At 55.8% G+C, this 17,162-nt stretch overlaps 4 protein-coding genes across 4 annotated transcripts in view; 1 reads left to right on the plus strand and 3 right to left on the minus strand.

The window, feature by feature from the left end:
• The window catches only part of PTSG_03812 (uncharacterized protein), a 6,376-nt gene extending 3,328 nt beyond the window's left edge, over window positions 1-3,048 (minus strand). Inside the window, exons 1-4 of the mRNA XM_004995488.1 lie at window positions 2,472-3,048; window positions 1,262-2,252; window positions 972-1,066; window positions 58-936 (exon numbers count right to left, since the gene is read on the minus strand). Coding sequence (XP_004995545.1) covers window positions 58-936; window positions 972-1,066; window positions 1,262-2,252; window positions 2,472-2,993 — 2,487 coding nt within the window. The 5' untranslated portion in view covers window positions 2,994-3,048. The remainder of the gene's footprint in view (window positions 1-57; window positions 937-971; window positions 1,067-1,261; window positions 2,253-2,471) is intronic.
• Window positions 3,049-3,283: 235 nt separating this feature from the next.
• Window positions 3,284-6,006, minus strand: PTSG_03813 (uncharacterized protein). Its single transcript, XM_004995489.1, has 5 exons — window positions 5,672-6,006; window positions 5,196-5,325; window positions 4,075-5,024; window positions 3,640-3,844; window positions 3,284-3,470 (listed from the first exon to the last, which is right to left on the minus strand). Exons 1-5 carry the CDS (start codon window positions 5,806-5,808, stop codon window positions 3,378-3,380), a joined length of 1,515 nt encoding a protein of 504 aa, XP_004995546.1. The 5' UTR covers window positions 5,809-6,006; the 3' UTR covers window positions 3,284-3,377.
• A 43-nt stretch (window positions 6,007-6,049) lies between these two features.
• On the minus strand, window positions 6,050-9,335 carry PTSG_03814 (uncharacterized protein; the record flags this gene model as incomplete). The annotated part of the gene is made up of 5 exons (XM_004995490.1): window positions 6,050-6,412; window positions 6,609-6,749; window positions 6,901-7,068; window positions 7,356-9,001; window positions 9,029-9,335. 5 exons carry the CDS (start codon window positions 9,333-9,335, stop codon window positions 6,089-6,091), a joined length of 2,586 nt encoding a protein of 861 aa, XP_004995547.1. The 3' UTR covers window positions 6,050-6,088.
• A 46-nt stretch (window positions 9,336-9,381) lies between these two features.
• PTSG_03815 (uncharacterized protein) lies at window positions 9,382-17,162 on the plus strand. Its single transcript, XM_004995491.1, has 22 exons — window positions 9,382-9,813; window positions 9,947-10,000; window positions 10,240-10,323; window positions 10,498-10,610; window positions 10,897-10,974; window positions 11,228-11,289; window positions 11,463-11,526; window positions 11,643-11,669; window positions 11,851-11,969; window positions 12,240-12,399; window positions 12,594-12,710; window positions 12,991-13,207; window positions 13,495-13,607; window positions 13,820-13,953; window positions 14,158-14,237; window positions 14,478-14,597; window positions 14,777-14,985; window positions 15,189-15,281; window positions 15,476-15,606; window positions 16,020-16,159; window positions 16,319-16,399; window positions 16,633-17,162. Exons 1-22 carry the CDS (start codon window positions 9,441-9,443, stop codon window positions 17,031-17,033), a joined length of 2,970 nt encoding a protein of 989 aa, XP_004995548.1. The 5' UTR covers window positions 9,382-9,440; the 3' UTR covers window positions 17,034-17,162.

Below are 17,162 nucleotides of genomic sequence, written 5' to 3' on the forward strand. Positions count from 1 at the left end.
GGTGGTGGTGGAAGTGGAGGCTGCGGTGGTAGTGGTCGTGGACGAGGACGTGGTGACATCACCAGCACCATCACCGTTACCGTCGCTATCATCACCCGTGTCAGCACCAGCACCACTGCGTGAGTTGAGGCCAAGGTAGCGTCGCTCTGCTGCCTCGCGGTGCTGCCGGTGGTACCATGCGCGGACAGTGACGCCGCCCTCAGCGCCACGCTCCACCAACGCGCCCTCCATGTCAGACACGATGCGTGCCCAGATGAGCGGGGGCACGCGGCGGACGGGCGGCACCCACCACTCGTAGATCTCGTCCAGAACGGTGTCGTTGCAGGACAGCAGATCCTCCATCTCGTTGTCGCTCAGCCCACCGCGCGAGGCAGAGAGGTACCCGAGCGCTGCTCGCACCGTTTCCTTGCCATGTCGCGTCTCCAGCTCATCAAAAACCTTCTCCATCAGGCCCTCCACCGTCTTGGGAAAGAAGTCGGGTGCAATTGCGTCCGTGTGGGTCCAGCGAAGCGCAAAGAACTGCGTGCAGATGCGGAGGTACAGCGGTGTGGGGCAGGACTCGTAGGCGCCCAGCACAACACTGCGCTGTGCAGGGGTGAGGGACCGCTTGGCATCGGCCAGCCACGTGCTCAGGATGCCGTCTGCGTCATCTTTGCTGATCTTGGCCACGTGCTGCTGGTTGGTGTCTGGCAGCGTGGCCTTAAGCACCTCCCAGCATCCGCCCACATCCGGCAGACTGGAGATAACGATGGCACAGTTCGGCGGCAGCGATGCGAGCGGCAGCCAGTCCAGGTTGCGGCCCTGGTCCTCGTCTGAGAGCTGGTCAAGCGAGTCCAGCACGAGCACCAACGGTTTGCGAGCAGTGCCAAGCTTGAGGGCGGCCTGGAATTGCTTGGTCAGCTTCTCAAAGTCGGCTGCTGGCGCTGCTGCTGGCTCCTTTCCTTTGATGCGCGGTGGATATGGCGGTACACGTTGGCCATCAGGGTGCGAGCAGCGCCGCTCTCCCGCGACGTGCCCAGGAACCGCGACACCACAACGGCAGCTGGGTGGGCTTCCTTGATGACACCTATGGCGTGTGTGTGTATGTATGTATGTGATTGAGTGTGTGTGTGTGTATGGTTGTGAGCGTGTGTGTGAGCACATGACGAAACAGAAGAAAGCGGAACGCATCCCACAATGAGGACATGCATGAAGGCAAGCACAACAAGAGACATTCGCATGCACGCACGCATGCACACACACACACGCACACACAACGCACCTGCGATGTGAGCCATTAGTGAGGTCTTGCCACTGCCAGATGGGCCACAGATGGCAAACGGAGCTGCGTCCTCCTTGCCACTCGTGATGCGCTGTTGCACGTATGCAAGGGCAGCATCAACCGTCTGCTGCGTGGCTGCTGTGGACACGAACCCACGACGCCGCAGGTTGCCGAACATGGCGTGCGCCGCCGCCTCCTCCACCACTGTATCGCTCTCAAACGCGTGCTCGCGCGCAACACGCTCAATGTCCGTCGCCAGCGTGTCGCAGAAGGCGTCGGCAAAGGTGCGCATGTACTCTGCGTGGTCGGTGCGAGCGAGGTCGATGCCTGGTCCCCATGGGATGGACATGGTCTTGATGCGAGATGGTGACAGAGCAGCCGGCACCGCCTCTGCACGCAATCGCTCCAGCAGCTGCTGCGCCTCCTCGTCCACCTCGCCATTGGTCATGTCGATGAACAGCTTGGCTGTGTCTGGGTCCGATGCAACGTCAATGCCCTCCAGCCGCCGGTCAAAGACGAAGCACGCCTTGTCGCGCGCCTCTTTCGGCTGCACCTTGAACAGGCCGTTCTCAATCTCCTCCGCCGTCACGCTCTGCACGTACAGGGCGCGTCGCTCATCAGACAGCCCAGGAGCTCCCGTTGCTGCCTGGCGCAGACACGTCTGCAGCGTGGGGAAGATGTCGGACCACCACGCATCAGAGTGCTCCTTCGTCACGGGCTTGAGCTCGCGGGTCGGTGGCACGACGTTCTCATTCAGGACGAACCACTCGTCCATGTACTCCATGGCCTTGTTGAGCGCAGCTGAGGTCACAGTGGAGGCAGTTTGCTTGGCTTGCTTGACTTGTTTGGCCATTTCCTCCTTCAGCAATTTGAACTCCTCCTCGGGGATCTTGGCTGGAAAGGGGCGGAAGCCGTACTTGTTGCCGAGGATGAGCACGTAGCTGATGCCGCTCGATTCTTGCTGGCACCTCTTGATCTCCCGCATGCAAATCTATGAAACGCGTGTGGTGTTGGGGGGTTAGGGGGTGGTCAGTGTGCGCGTTGAAGCTCAGTGAGAGTGGGAAGGGATTGTTGGATTGCAAGGTGCAACTTCATCCAGCACACACACACGCACTCGCAAACACGCACAAGCACACACACACAAGCACAAGCACAAGCACAAGCACACACACACACACACACACACACACACACACACACACACACACACCTCGCTGGTTTCGTGGGCGGCAGAGGCCTCGGAACGGATGCCCCAGCGCATCTCAGAGGACTGGTAGACTTGCACACGCAGGCGCTGCCCGAGGGACTTGAGGTACGGATACACGTCCTCAATCAAGACGTTGCGCTCCATCTCCGTGTCAGTGAACGTGGAGGAGAGGAACAGGCGGATGGCCGGCTGTCGCGTGCCCAGCGTCTGGATCTCGCTGTCGGGGAGAGCGTCGCCTGTCAGCAGCTTGACAACGGTGTTTGCGGGGCGATCGCGTGGGTTCTGCCGGATGTGCAATGCTTGTGCCAGCAGTGCATGCCATGTCGCCCTCTGGTGTCGTGGTTCGCTCCAAAGCTTTTCTCTCTCCTGCTGTCCGTCAGTCGAGTCATCACGCGACTGAGTGTGCTCGCCTTCTTTCTGCTGAGCGCAGCACTCCGCTGTTGTCGAGGATCCGTACACTGACAGTGCTTGGGCATCGACCTCACTGGCCCCATCGCTGTTCTCTTTGCTGTGTGTGCAGCCCATGTTGTCAAGAGCAAGAAGAGGGGGTGTGGTCTGGTCGATGGTGTCATCACTGCCATTGCGGAAAGTCACTGCAAGACTTTACCAAGATGATGGATGACAATCACAAACAACGCATGGTGTGCTGTCGTGCTCATGCTTTGGCTTCCCCTTTGGCTTCTTTGTCTTCCATCCTCTACTACGACGACAACATTGTTGTTACATTGCATGACCTGATCCTTCAATGAACTCGAGACACTACCGAACAAACCGGTGTCACATATCTCATCTGCTGTGGAACTCTCCACTGCACATCCCCAGTTGAAAGATCGTTTACTGTTATGTTACACCACGTTATGTTCGGATACGCGCCACACCTTTCGCTTGGACGCGCTTGAGAAAAACACATCACGCGCTGATCCCACACGCACCAAGCTCCTCCTTGACACGAAGCAAGTACGTTGCATCCGGGTATCCAAAGGGGCCCCTTCCAATGTACGTCTGTACAGATCATCCAAGGATGCGCGTGTGTATGTGCGTGTGTGCATATGTGTGTGCATGTGTGGACGTGTGTGATTCGGTGCAAGGCGATGGAGTAAAGTTGAAGACCCCGAACACACAGACACACACACACACACACACACAACACACACACACACACTCCCCCTACCTTGTGGTGGATGCCGTTCCAGACGACGGTGTTTGAGACACCTGTTGTAATTGATGTGCCAACTCGGAAAATGACCCTTCGATCGAATGCCACTTGTAGCAGCGCCAGCACCTCGCGGCCTTGTTTGTTGTTGGGCAGATACGCCACCCTGTATGTGCCCGAGTACATGCAGCCGGGATGCTCGTGCCGCTCGTCTTGCCGACCACTGTGTGTGTGTGTGTGTGTGTGTGTGTGTGTGTGTGTGTGTGTGTGTGTGTGTGTGTGTGTGTGTGTGTGTGTGTGTGTGAACGAGCAAGTACGCGCGTGAATTGTTAAGTGTGCGTGTCAACAAGACGGTCCAACAGTGATCATCACGCCTCCACATACGTGCACATACGTGCACACACCAATCCCCCAATGCATCGCCTCAAACCCTGTGCCCTGGCTTTCGTTTACCTGGGAAAGCTGTAGTTGATGACGATGGTGCCTCTGCTGTCGCGCTCATGGCCAGCGCATGCGATGTGCGGCATGACGGAGACAGACATGGTGCCGGCTGGCTGCGGGCCCTGCTGGGGCGCAAGCTCGACGAGGCACACGGGGCAGCGCGTGTGGTACTTGAAGGCGTGCGCAATACAGTCGCGATGGAACGTGTGCTTGCAGCCGCGCAGGGAGACAACCTCCTCCCCATCTGCCGGCACCACTGCCGCGACCTTCTTCTGTACTTCCGTCTTTGTTGTCGTAGTTGTTATTGTTGTTGTCGTTGTTGTTGTCGTTGTCGCTGTTGTTGTAGTTGTTGTTGTTGCAGCCTCACTGTTGCAGCTGTACTTGCTGCTGCTGCTGCTGCGGATGAAGAGGCGTGGTGGTGGTGAGGCCGGGGAGGGGCGCGAATCCTCCTCAGCCGTGTCGCTGCCGCACCCGGAATCGTCCGTGTCACTGTGGGTGTGTGGCGCCTCTGTTGCCTCCTGTGTTGCCTCCTGTTGCTGCTCTACATCTGGTTCCGCACTTGCGGGTTCATAGAGCTCGCACGCGCAGACGGCGCACACGTCGTGCAGGTGATCGAGGGGCGCGGATGTGACTGCGGTGAGCTGCTGCATGGCCAAGCGCAGGCACTGATCCTTTGACGGCGGTGGGTCGAACCAATATGCGCTGGTTTGGAGAGTGGCGTGCTCATTGAGAACTGGTTGGCGCACAGGCCCCTGTCGGTGAGACGAGCGGCCACGACCACGTCCACGGCCGCGTGTTGCTGAACTTGCACCACCACCGCTGCCAAAGGGTTGGCGCTGAGAAACGGGATGCGTGGAGGACGCTGTCTTGGAGAAAGCTGCAATGTGGCGCTGGATGCGCTCGTCCTTGTGCGCTTGCTGCTTCTCAATCACGTCCTCGAGCATCTCCTTCATGTCCTGTGCCTGACGACAGCAAGGCATCAAGATGCACAGCGTGAGGTGATGGGAGTTGGGGCAAGGAAAAGAAGGAAGGAGTGTTGGCAAGGGGAAGCGGTGCTGGCAAGGCAAGTGAGCCAGAGCATTGCGCCTATGATCACGCTGTGGGCGACTGCAGCAACGAACACCAACACTAACCTTGCGGGCGTCTCGGCGCAGCTTTCGTTGTTGGCGTGGGCTGAGCTTGCTTTCCTTGCGAGACTGGCGAACGGCCTCTGCGCCCTCTGCTCCATCTCCACCAGTCTCGCGCGCCACCTGCCGCCAGTGCCTAGTTTGCGCACGAGTGAGTGAGTGAGTGAGTGAGTGAGTGAAGTGAGTGAGTGAGTGTGTGTGTGTGTGTGTGTGTGTGAGTGAAGTGAGTGAAGTGAGTGAGTGAAGTGAGTGAGTGAGGTGAAGTGAGTGAGTGAGTGAGTGTGAGTGAGTGAGTGAGTGTGTGAGTAAGCATGCGTTGAAGAGGGCGCGGAGATGGTGAGCTGCAGCAAACAAACAAACAAACAAACAAACAAACAAACAAACAAACAAACAAACAAACAAACAAACAAACAAACAAACAAACAAACAAACGCTTCTTTCGAACGAATGCATGGCCGTCTTCCTCTTGTATCTTGCCTCACCGTTGCTTTGTTCCTTTGGAACGCTGTGCGTGCCTGTATCGCACAGACGTCTTCTCGAGCTTGGCCTCCCAGTACTCAACGAGGTCACAGCTCACATCGCTGAACGGCGACCCAAGCACAGGCATCTTGCGAGACATTCAACAGGAAGGAGAGGAACAAAAGAGTCAGCAACAAGCAACAAGAACGCGTCGACACACTCTGATGTGCTGATGTGAGCCTTGGTGGTGGTGTAACGTAAATGCGGCCTCTGCCACCATCATCGCTGTTGTTTGTATTTGCTGTGCGTGTCTGTGCGTGTCTGTGCGTGCGGATGTGGTGTGTGTGCGAGGTGTGTGTGCGTGTGTGTGTGTGTCCTGGCGGTTACAAATTCCACCAAAGTTACAGCTGATAATTTTTATGGTGTCGCTGACTGGCCCCTCAGCAGAAGTGGTGCTGCGTGGTTTGTTGTGGGAGAGCGAGCGTGCGAGCTGTGCTGCTGCTGCCATTGCTGCTGCTGCACTGCTGTGAGATGCGCATGGAGAGGTCCCTGACGCGGCGAGCGAGCGAGTCACGCGGGATGGCGTGGCCGTGCTTGTGGTGGAGGTACTGCTTGAGGATGTGCACTTCGGAGGCGCAGTCGAAGCAGTGGTCGAGGCCAGGCACACCCTTCACGTCGTGATCAAAGTGGCTGGTCCGTGTCACCGTGTTGAAGTGGAACATGTAATCCTCATACACCTTGTGGTTGTACTCACGCGACGATTCCTGAGGTTGCGCGCGTGTGAGTGAAGTGAGTGAGTGCGTGAAGTGAGTGAGTGAGTGAGTGTAGGTGTTTGGTGTGAAAGAGACTGTTGTTGAGTGTGACAAGACAGCAAGCAGTATCCCGACATACAAACACACACACACACACATTCTCCCCCTCTCTCCTTCTCTCTGTGCCGCAACGCATCAACCATCTCACCGGATCTGTGACGACCAGCCTTGTTTCTGTGGTGGTGCGGCCGCCCCAGCAGGGGAGGTAGACATCGCCATCCAGGTAGGTCGTGCTGCTCGTCGTGTCGCTCCGGGTCGCATACGGCAGTCTGAACTTGAGCATCGCAGCCTACAAACAACACACAAGCACACACAGACATAGATACACACACACACACAACCAATGAATGATGGCAGCACATCGGAACACGAATGCAAGAGCCATACATCACGCACACCCACTCCTTTGCCCCACCACACCACACGCCATGGCACCGTACCATCGGCTTCATGAGCTTGACCCACTGCTGCTGCCAGAGCATATCGGCAGCCACGCGGTTCTCCTTCTGCTGATCGTTCATGCCGGCGTCCATCGACCGCACGTCGCAGATGAACACCACCCCATCCTCGTCGGCCAGCGCACAGGCGAGGTCGTCCGTGAAGTAGTCCTGAGCGTGTGTTAGGATGTGTGTGTGTGTGTTGGTGTGTTGATGTGTGTGTGTGTGCAAGGGTTTGTGTGTGTGTGTGTGTGTGTGTGTGTGTGTGTGTGTGTGTGTGTGCGTGCGTGCGTGCGCGAGGAAGATAGGCACACAAGAGAGAAGGAAGATCAACGATAGAGAAGGCACGCAATTCAGGTGCCGTTACAACACCCCCTCCCCCAACACACACACACACACACACACACACACACACACACACACACACACACACACACAAACAAAACAGGTGCACGTGCCTGCTTGATGATGATGTTGTCGGCGGGGCGGCAGACAAAGGGGGCTGGGTCGACGAGCACCCAGCGAAGAGTTGGGAACAGCTCCCGTGACAAAAACTCAATGTGGTCGCCAGGCGCAGCGCCGGCATACACCACCGTCTTAACTCGTCCGCCATCGCCAGCGGCACTGACAACGCGGGTGAGAAACTCAATCTCGGACATGAGGAGTTTGCGCTGGCCCCAGTGCTCAACAGTCTTCACTTCGCCCTGCCGTCGCAGATATGGCGACCGCGGTACAAAGTCTTTGCTTGCAATGCGGTCATCATCACGCAGCTCACGCCCCGTGATGACCAGCTCCCGCTTGTTGGCAAACACCTGGTGCATGTGCGGGTTGTCCTCGTAGATGCGCATGTGCCGTGGGGCGATGGTGGCGACAATGGGGTTGCCGGCCTTCACGCGCCATCGAATCTCACCACCGCCATCAGCACGCCGCCGCACGTAAAACTCGCGGTAGTACTTCTGCCGGTCAAACAGCGAGCGCGTGGAGCCAAGATGCCCCCGTCGCCGCGAGAGCTCCTGGCGCGAAAACTGCAGCAGCTGCCGGCCCGTTGCCGTCTCGGAGGCGTCGATGCGACGCGTCGTGCCCGCGTCAGCGAGGATGGCCGTGTCCTTACGGTGCTTCTCAGAGTGGCGCGTTTGTGCGCGCGTTGGCACTATCACCTCCCCCGTGTGCGCGTGCACAAACACGGCCAGGCCGTGCTCGTTGAGCTCCTTGCGCCACACCACTGGCGGTGCCGACCGCAGCGCACGCCAGCTCAAGGGTTTGGACCAGCTCATCTCCAGCGTGCGCACGTGTCGCCAACACGGCTGCCCGTCCGGGGTCTGCTCCTGCACCCAGTCTGATGGATTGTCGTCAACACTGCCACCGCCAATCTTTGCCTTTGTCTGGTCAGCGCTCGATGTGTCGCGCACACCACTGCTCACTATTAGAGCCGTGTCGTGGTCGTGGTGGTGGTGGTCGTCGTCGTCGCCGTCGTCGTGGTGGTGCTGGTGGTGGTGGTGCTGCTGCTGGTGTTGGTGTTGGGTGTCGGGCTGCATGCGTGGTTGCAGGCGATCCAGCATGGATTGTGGTTGCATCTGCAGCATCGCACTGGCTTGTTGTTCTTCTTGCATTTGCGCCTGCATTACGCGTGCACGGTAAGCGCGAACGCGGGACGCATTCTTGGGCGAGAGCAGGTCGCCATCGTCTTCGCTGTCGTACGGGTCAGATGCTCTCATTGCCAGGCGTTGCTGATGCAGTCGTCGTCGCGCCTCTGCCGCGGGGCTTTCGCCGACCTGGCGCTCTTGCTGGCGTGGGGTTTCCAGCAACGGTATGCGGGGGCGCCCCTGTCTTGAGGAGCTCAAGAACGAGCGAAGGTCGCTGTCATCTTTGCTTCTGTCGTTTCTGCCGCCGTCGCGACGGCGGCCTCCTTCTCCTTCATCGTGCTGTTGCTGCTGCTGCTGCTGCTGCTTCTGCCGCTGCCAGCGAAGCAGGTCTCTGAGATCCTCTCCACCACGATGAATGCCTGGAGAGCGACTTCGCTGCCGATGCAACCGCGCAAAGTGCCTGCGGCTGCGTCTGGGGCTGCGACTGCGACTGCGGCTGCGACTGCGACTGCGGCTGGGACCTCTGCGACTGCGACTGCGGCTGGGACCTCTGCGACTGCGACTGCTCCTTCGTTCCTTGCTCCTGCTCCTGCGCTGGCCACGCCGCCCACGACGTGATTCGTGCACCCTTACATGCACATCGCGACGCTCGTCGTGCGGTGTGGCCGTGCGTTGACCACCAGTGCCAGCACCATCATCGCTGCTTCCTCTGCCTCTACTGGTTCTCGCGTCATTGTCGTCGTTGTCGTCGCCGTTGTTGTCGCTGTTGCTGTTGTTGTTGTTGTTGTTGGCAGCGGCCCGCGCGAGGTCGCGTGGTGCTGCTGCTCTGTCGTCGTTCGTATTTTCCCGCCTCATATGGACTGACGATTTCCAGTCACATCTTCCACTACTATTCCATCTTCGCCGCCAAAAATTCAAACACTCCGAACCCACGACGACGAAGCAGTGTAACCAACAGCGATGACGACACCAAACAGCAGAAGCAGAGACCATGATGATGGTGCTGGTGTTGCTGACAGCGGCACACTGCTGCTGAGATCTGTGGAGAACACGACGCCCAATGCACAGGCACCAGCAGTGGCGAAGAAGCCAACGCTGGCAACTATGGAAGATGTCGGGTCCACAGCGGAGTGGGTCAAGCAAGCGAAGCAGAACAAGCAGGTGAAGAAGAAGATGACGAAAAGGAAGAAGCCTGTGCCTCTGCCACGAACACCAAGCAAGAAACACACCACAGCACACAGCGGTGTGAAGAGAGCGGCACAAGCACAGCCGCAGCAATTGGACACTGACCAGGTTGATCTCGTTCGCGTCGTCCCCCTGGATGAGGACACAGGTATCAGGACATGGAATGTTACCTTGCTTCTCGCATCTTCATCTGGAGTCATGTTCGAGGCAGGCATTGGCGCCAAAACTCGCAGCTGCTCATGTTGTGCGCTGTTGCTTGTTGTGGTGATCTTGTTGGACAGTCGTGGAGCAGTTGAAGGACAAGTTCAACCGCGGCGTCTGGTACAGCCTCGCAGGTGCGGATGATTGTGTGTGAGTGTGAGTGTGTGTGTGTGTGTGAGTGCATGTGTGCATGTGTGGTACTGTGTAGTCAAACATGTCCAACTGGAGACACGCACGCACACATGGAGACACGCTCACCTGGACGGTGATTGCCACGTCGTGTACAATGTGGCTGTGACTAGAAGCGTGAGTCTATCGTGCCTCTCCCTTAAAGGGGCTCTTCATTCATGCGCCCACCATTTCCTTGATCCAGGGCCAACGTTGATCGCCGTCAATCCATTCACGGATGAAAACCCAATCCCCGCAAGCACCTACAAGGCACTCTGTGCAGAGAAAGGTGGGTACACGTGCTTCTGTGCGCCTAATTTTTCGTGTGTGTGTGCGTGTGTGGGTTTGCATATGCGTGCGCGAATGTGTGTATTGTTCTTGAATGTATTGCCCTGCGCGTGTGCGACGAGAAACGCAGTACACCAAACGCTTTCCTTACACAATACCTTGCTCCTTGGCGTAGGTGATGCGTGTGTCCCACACGTGTACACCATTGCCCAGCGTGCGCTGCAACTGCTGCCGGAGACTGCGCAATCTCAAGTCATTGTCCTCTCGGGCCAGAGCGGCGCCGGCAAGGTGTTTGCGTGTGTGTATTTGTGTGTATGTGTGTGTGTGTGCGTGTGCGTGTGTGTGTGTGTGCGTGTGCGTGTGTGTGTGCGTGCGTGTGTGTGCTTGTGCATGCGTGTGTGTGTGTGTGTGTGTGTGTGCGTGCTTGTGTGCTTGTGTGCGGGCGTTACAGATGCGGGAAGGTAGGGTCAAGCAAAGCGCTGTGTGCATCCATGCTCCTGCTGTGTAAAGCACAGGCTCACCAAGCTCATTTTTGCGTATGTGCTCCCACGTGTATTTCTTCAACTGCGTGCAGACGTTCAGTTCCAACCTGATCCTGGACTACCTCACGCACACCAGCAGCTCGCCATCATCCTTGCACAGCAGCCCATCGGTGAGTGCGGTAATGGCGGCAGTGTCAGTGCTGATGGCGCACGTGCTCGCTCAGCATATTATGTTAGGTCTGCACCACTTTCGCACTTTCCCACTCCCTTTCTCAAACCAACAATGAAACGCGTTCCCACTTATGTACCACATACACACGCACACACACAACACAACACACACACTCACACACACATACATACACACACTCACACACACACAACACAACACAACACAACACACACACACACACTCACTCACAGCATCCTGTGGTTGAGGCGCTGGCGGCCTCGAGTGTTCTGCTTGAAGCGTTTGGTAACGCCGGGTAAGGGTTCCCTAAATGCAGTGCACGAGTAGCAGCGCGCATGTCTGCGTGTCTCCGTGTGCGTGTGAACCCTCGTCTATTCGTTTGTCTGTCTGCCTCTCTTTCTGTATACCTGCCTGTAACACGCACATAAACTACACCCTCACGAACACGCACACACACATACATGACAGAACCGTGAACAACCACAACTCAAGTCGCTTTGGAAAGTTTGTGGACCTTCATTTCTCCACACAGGTAGAGTGCTCGTTGGTGCGTCCTCTGCCACTGTTGCCTGCAAGTAAGTCGATTTCAGTCATTCACACACGCATACACACATGTCACCGCGTTACATTCTGCGCGCCATCAAACAGAGCTCGCTCACATCCGCAACCATGAAGGTAACACAACAACACACCTCTTTGGGCATGGTGGTGTTGGTTTTGTGCGCTTGTCTGTCAGTATTCGCGTTCACATGTGCACGCGTGTGGGTACGCACAGTGCTCTCACCCCTCTCATTCTAAACCCACCATCACACCCACTCTACCCTCACCAACACCCACCCCTCGCCACGGGCACCAGACTTACCTGCTCGAGGCGTCGCGTGTGACGGCGCAGCAAGCCGGCGAGCGAAACTTTCACATCTTCCACTACATGGACGAAGACAACTACGCACACGAACACCTGGGCATGCCAAAGGAGTATGTGCTTGTTGCTTGTTTGCTTGTTCGCTTGCTTGCTTGTTTGCTTGTGTGTGTGTGTGTGTTGTTTTTTGTTGTGTTTGTGTGTGTGTGCTCGCGCGAAAGAGTGCATGCGATCTCCCACTCATGCTCCTAAGAACGTGCAACGTACACACACACACACACGTACACACGTACACACACACACACACACTCACCATACACACATGCATCACACCTACTCTCTCGTCACATCTGCAACCACGCCACATCACGCCACACCCCCTGCAGTCTGTTTGCACAATCGCGCTTCATGCCGCAACGCAAGGACATTGGCAGCCCAGCAAAACACCACGACCACGCACAGACACACACGCACGCGCTTGCATCTGTTGTTTGCGGCATGGCAAAGGCGTCGCTCTCCCAGGAGCAACAAACCGCCATTCTGCAGGTGTGTACCTAATGCACACACAGACACACACACACACACACACACACACACACACACAAAGGATCAACGTTCACGCAGTTGTAAGCAAGCAGACATGCAGACAAGCGTGGCACCTTGCACTCCCAAATGCTCTCAACACGCGTTCCACAACTCGCAATTACGCCCGCCCATCACATCTCCCAACACATCAATAGGGCGTGTGCGCCGTCGTGGCGTTGGGGACAGTCGACCCTGCGTTGGTCGTCACGTCTTCATCGCCTGTGCCATCACTGGTTCATGTGGCGCAACTGCTTGACGCAGACGCTGACACGGTTTGTGCTCGTCGCATTGTGTGCTCTTGCTTGTGGTTTTGGAGTACTGTCAAAGCGCAATGCGTCCACATATGACTCACACGGGCATATGTGGATTTACATGCACGCGTGCTCATGTTCACACACGTACTCACACACACACACACACACACACACACACACACACACACACACACACACACACACACACACACACACACACACACACCCGTCATACAACACCACACCACATCACCCCACCCCACCCCGCAACACATCACGACCTGCCTTCCTGTCACAGCTGTTTGCGCATCTAAAGTACGACCGGCTGCAGTGCGGGCGCGAGTGTGTGCACAAACCACGAAGCGTGGATGCTGTTGCAACCACAACCGCCGCCCTTGCTCGCTTCCTCTACAAGCGCATCTTTGCGTGTGTTGTTCGCAGCATCAATGACACCCTCTCCGCAACGGTGACACTGGCATCCAAGCAGCACCAAGAGCAGTCACAATCCACCATCGGTGAGAAACGAATCTCTCACGCACTGAGTGGGTGTATACGTGCAGGCACACACATGTTGGCAAGGCCTGTGTTTGTTCCACACGAGTGATCTTTCCTGTACACTAACATCCATGCCCCTTTTCTCGTCGTTTGCTTTCCGCTCACCCACCGTCATTGTGGCGACAAACACTTGTTCACGCACTCACCATCGTTGCTGCCATCATTGTTGCTGCTGCTGCTGCTGCTGCCGTCAACACGACCACGAACATCACCACCATCATCACCATAACCATCACGACCGGTCAAGGGCTCCTTGACATCTTTGGGTTTGAGGCGCTGCGGACCAACGCGCTCGAGCAGCTGTGCATCAACTTTGTCAACGAGCGCCTTCAACGCCATTTCGTGGAGCACATGATCGATGTCAGGCACGCATGCGTTTGTGCGTGTTCTTGAATGTACCGTTGGTGACTGCGACCATGCACGGCTTGTTTTTTTTTTTTTTTTTTTTTTTGGTTATTCAGATGTTCATTTCATGCCCCTTAACACACAGTTGCTCACTCCCATACGCGCGCACACTTACATACAAACACACACGCACGCACGCACACACCACACGTGCAACGTGTCTGTAGGCGGAATTGCGTGTGTACAAGACCGAGGGGCTGCTCGATTCGCAGCTGCTGCTTTCTCCCACGAGCGACGCATGTGTGCAGCTGCTGTCACAGCACTCGCACTCCATCTTCCGGCTACTCGATGAGGCTTGCAGGTGCAAAAAAGAAATCATGTGACAGCGAGACGTTGGTATTCCTCATACATATTGAAGCAGAGGATTCTAACCCCCTGTGACACAGCGCATTTGGCACCACGATCATGCCTTAACGATGTCACGACACACAATGTTTATACGCGCACACACACACAACATACATTTGCATGCGAATGGTGGTGTGTACTGTTTTCTTGGTTGCAGGCTCAAGCGGCGCAAGTCGCAGTCGAGTCAGATTTCATTCGCGCAGCGGTGCGACCATGTTCTCGCCGCCAAATTCAAAGGTGCCGCTGATGATGAGCGAGAATGAAGGGTGTTGCAATGCGAGACATGATGTGTCACTCGTGATGGTGAACGCTTCGGTTCTGACTGTTTGAGTTGCCACTTGAGTTGCTTTCTTCTTTCACTCATAAACACAGAAATGTACTCACACACGCTCTCTCATGTTCACTCACGTGTCCAAACACACGTCCATACACATGTTCACTCACATCCCCCCACCCGCATCACCCCCTTTGGTTCAGATCGGTTTGTTGGGCCAACGGCACGACAGCCGGGAACATTTGTGATCAAGCACTACGCGGGCGCTGTCACGTACTCTGCTGACGATATGCCCACACAGAACAAGGACGTCAATGAAGCAGGTGCACCCGACTGTGATACGCATGCACACACACACGCATGTGCACACGTGCGCCTGTCTTGTGTTTACGCACGTGCTTGCGTGTGCTGTACCTTTTATGAGCCATGGGATGAGTGTTGGGGCTGCATTGTAGTATTCTCTCACTTTGCGTCCACGACGACTGCACTGGTGTGTATTCAGTGTTTCGTGCGCTGTGCACAGAGGCAGAGGTTGCCCTCTTCCGGGATGCATGGTGTGAACCATCACCATCGACATCAGCAACAACATCATCGACGTCAGCAACAACATCATCCGGGACACCCTCCACCGCCTCAACATCGTCGTCGTCAACAACACCGCGATCAAAGCACGCCACCATCACCGCCCAGTTTGTGTCCGACATCAACGCGGTGCGTGTTTGCCATGAATAGCACATTTGCATGTTGCTCCAGTGGTGCTTGCTTCTCATAGCATGGGCTTGTGCACACAAGTGCATTCAGCCACATGCAAGTGCATCACCTACTCACATGCAAACGCGCACCTTGAAATGCACACACAAAACAACTCCCACAACTACCACGACCACAACCGCACCACGACGATGCACATTCAGCTGTTTCGACGGCTGTGCGCTTGCCGGGTGCACTACATTCGTTGTCTCGCATCAAACAGTACCGAAACTCAGCTTCACTTTGACGACAACGTGGTGCGTATCGTAATGCATCGCGTGAAGAATGACGCATGTGTCTCTGCCCGAATACCTGAATATGTCACCTTGCACTCCACACACGCACGCACACTCCACACACGCACACACATACATCCAAATTCAAAGCGTCTCCTCCTCATCTTTGCTGTCACTGCCACCGTCACCACTGCCATCACCAACGACAACCACAGGTGCGGCAACAGCTCCGAGCTGGCGGTATTGTCGACAGTTTGCGTGTGTTTGCGGCCGGACGTCCCGTCCACATCCGCTACGACGAGTTCATCGCCAAATACAAACCGCTGCTGGCGGCAGCCGCAAGCAGGTACATGAGCACATGTGTACATGTGCGTGTTTGTTGTATATTTGTTTGTTTGTTTGTTGTTGTTTAAGTTGTTGTTGTTTAAGTTGTTGTTGTTTAAGTCGTTGTTGTTTAAGTCGTTGTTGTTGTCGTTATTTAAGTTGTTGTTGTTGTTTAAGTCGTTGTTGTTGTCGTTATTTAAGTTGTTGTTGTTGTTTAAGTTGTTGTTGTTTAAGTTGTTGTTGTTTAAGTTGTTGTTGTTTAAGTTGTTGTTGTTGTTGTTGTTGTTGTTGTTGTTGTTGTTGTTGTTGTTGTTGTTGTTGTTGTTGTTGTTGTGATTTGGTAGTATGATGGCGAAAGGGCACTAGTCATCTCTATTCACACCTCTTCCATTCACATTGTGATGCATCGCTGACCCTTTGCCACAACGTGCCCAGTGCAACGCACGCCAAGGATGTGGTGCAATGTGCACTGCCAACGTTGCTGCAGCTGAATGATATGGACGAGAGCGAGCGACCGCTGTTTGGGAACACGATCCTGTTTCTCAAGGACAACCACATCATCCAGCTCAACACACGTATGTGTATTGCTGCTGCTGTTGCACGTCTACATGCCCGTTCTACTGTTCTCACGTCTCTCACTCTACTCACCATCACACACGCGCGCACGCACGCATGCACGCATGCATACAACAAAACACCCACCCACACGCATCTGCCCACAATCACCTTGTTAGTATTGCATCAAGTGCTGAAGCAGAGCGCCGTTGTGATGCAATGTGTAGTTCGCGGCTTTCTTGCACGCCGCCTCGCAGCAGGTCAGCGATGCACGAGGGGTGCTGGCATCCATGGGAACGACCGAGGGGATACGTGGACATTGATTCCCATGCTTTTGTTTTGCGTTTGTTTCCTTGTTGGTTTTTCTTCGTGTCCCCTCATGCACGCGCGCACACGTGTGATCACACACACACACACACACACACACACACACACACACACACACACACACACACACACACACACACACACACACACACACACACACTTGCAGCGCTTCGGGTGGAAGCAGAAGAGCAGCGAAGAAAACAGCAGGAAGAAGAGGAGGAGGAGAGGCGACGGGCAAAAGAAGAACAGGAACAGCAGCAGCAGCAGCAGCTGGAACGACTCGCCCGTGAGGAAGCAGAGACGAGGAAGTGGCAGCAGCAACAGCAGCAACAGCAGCGATGGGAGGCTGGTGTTAAGCCAGTGGCAAGTGAAGTGCAACGTGTGATGAACAAAGCGCAACAACAGCAGGAAGAGGTGGAAGTTGAACAGCAGTGTACAAGCGAGCAAGCTGTTCCAGCATCATTACCACCACAGACGGAAACCATCACCCCAACTTGGCCTGCTCTTCCCCGCTCCGTTCTTCGTAACGCCGCCTTCGCCAACGCCACTCCTCTCCCTCCCATGTAGCAGCACTGACACGCAAGGCACACGTGCGCTCGCTTACACATACACAAACACACACTCACATACACACACACACATACACACTTACTCACTCCACACACACTCACGTACACACTTACTCACTCCACACAC

This window comes from Salpingoeca rosetta, assembly GCF_000188695.1.
Source record: "Salpingoeca rosetta unplaced genomic scaffold supercont1.8, whole genome shotgun sequence".
Taxonomy (NCBI): Eukaryota; class Choanoflagellata; order Craspedida; family Salpingoecidae; genus Salpingoeca; species Salpingoeca rosetta.

Coding starts and splice junctions, on each gene's coding strand:
- PTSG_03815 (XM_004995491.1), top strand. CDS start 9,441: ATGACGACACCAAACAGCAGAAGCAGAGACCATGATGATGGTGCTGGT. Junction 13,208..13,494: donor GCAGTCACAATCCACCATCG/GTGAGAAACGAA, acceptor CGACCGGTCAAG/GGCTCCTTGACATCTTTGGG. Junction 15,282..15,475: donor TTCACTTTGACGACAACGTG/GTGCGTATCGTA, acceptor CGACAACCACAG/GTGCGGCAACAGCTCCGAGC.
- PTSG_03813 (XM_004995489.1), bottom strand. CDS start 5,808: ATGTCTCGCAAGATGCCTGTGCTTGGGTCGCCGTTCAGCGATGTGAGC. Junction 5,326..5,671: donor TCCAAAGGAACAAAGCAACG/GTGAGGCAAGAT, acceptor TGCGCAAACTAG/GCACTGGCGGCAGGTGGCGC. Junction 5,025..5,195: donor TGCGCCGAGACGCCCGCAAG/GTTAGTGTTGGT, acceptor TGCTGTCGTCAG/GCACAGGACATGAAGGAGAT.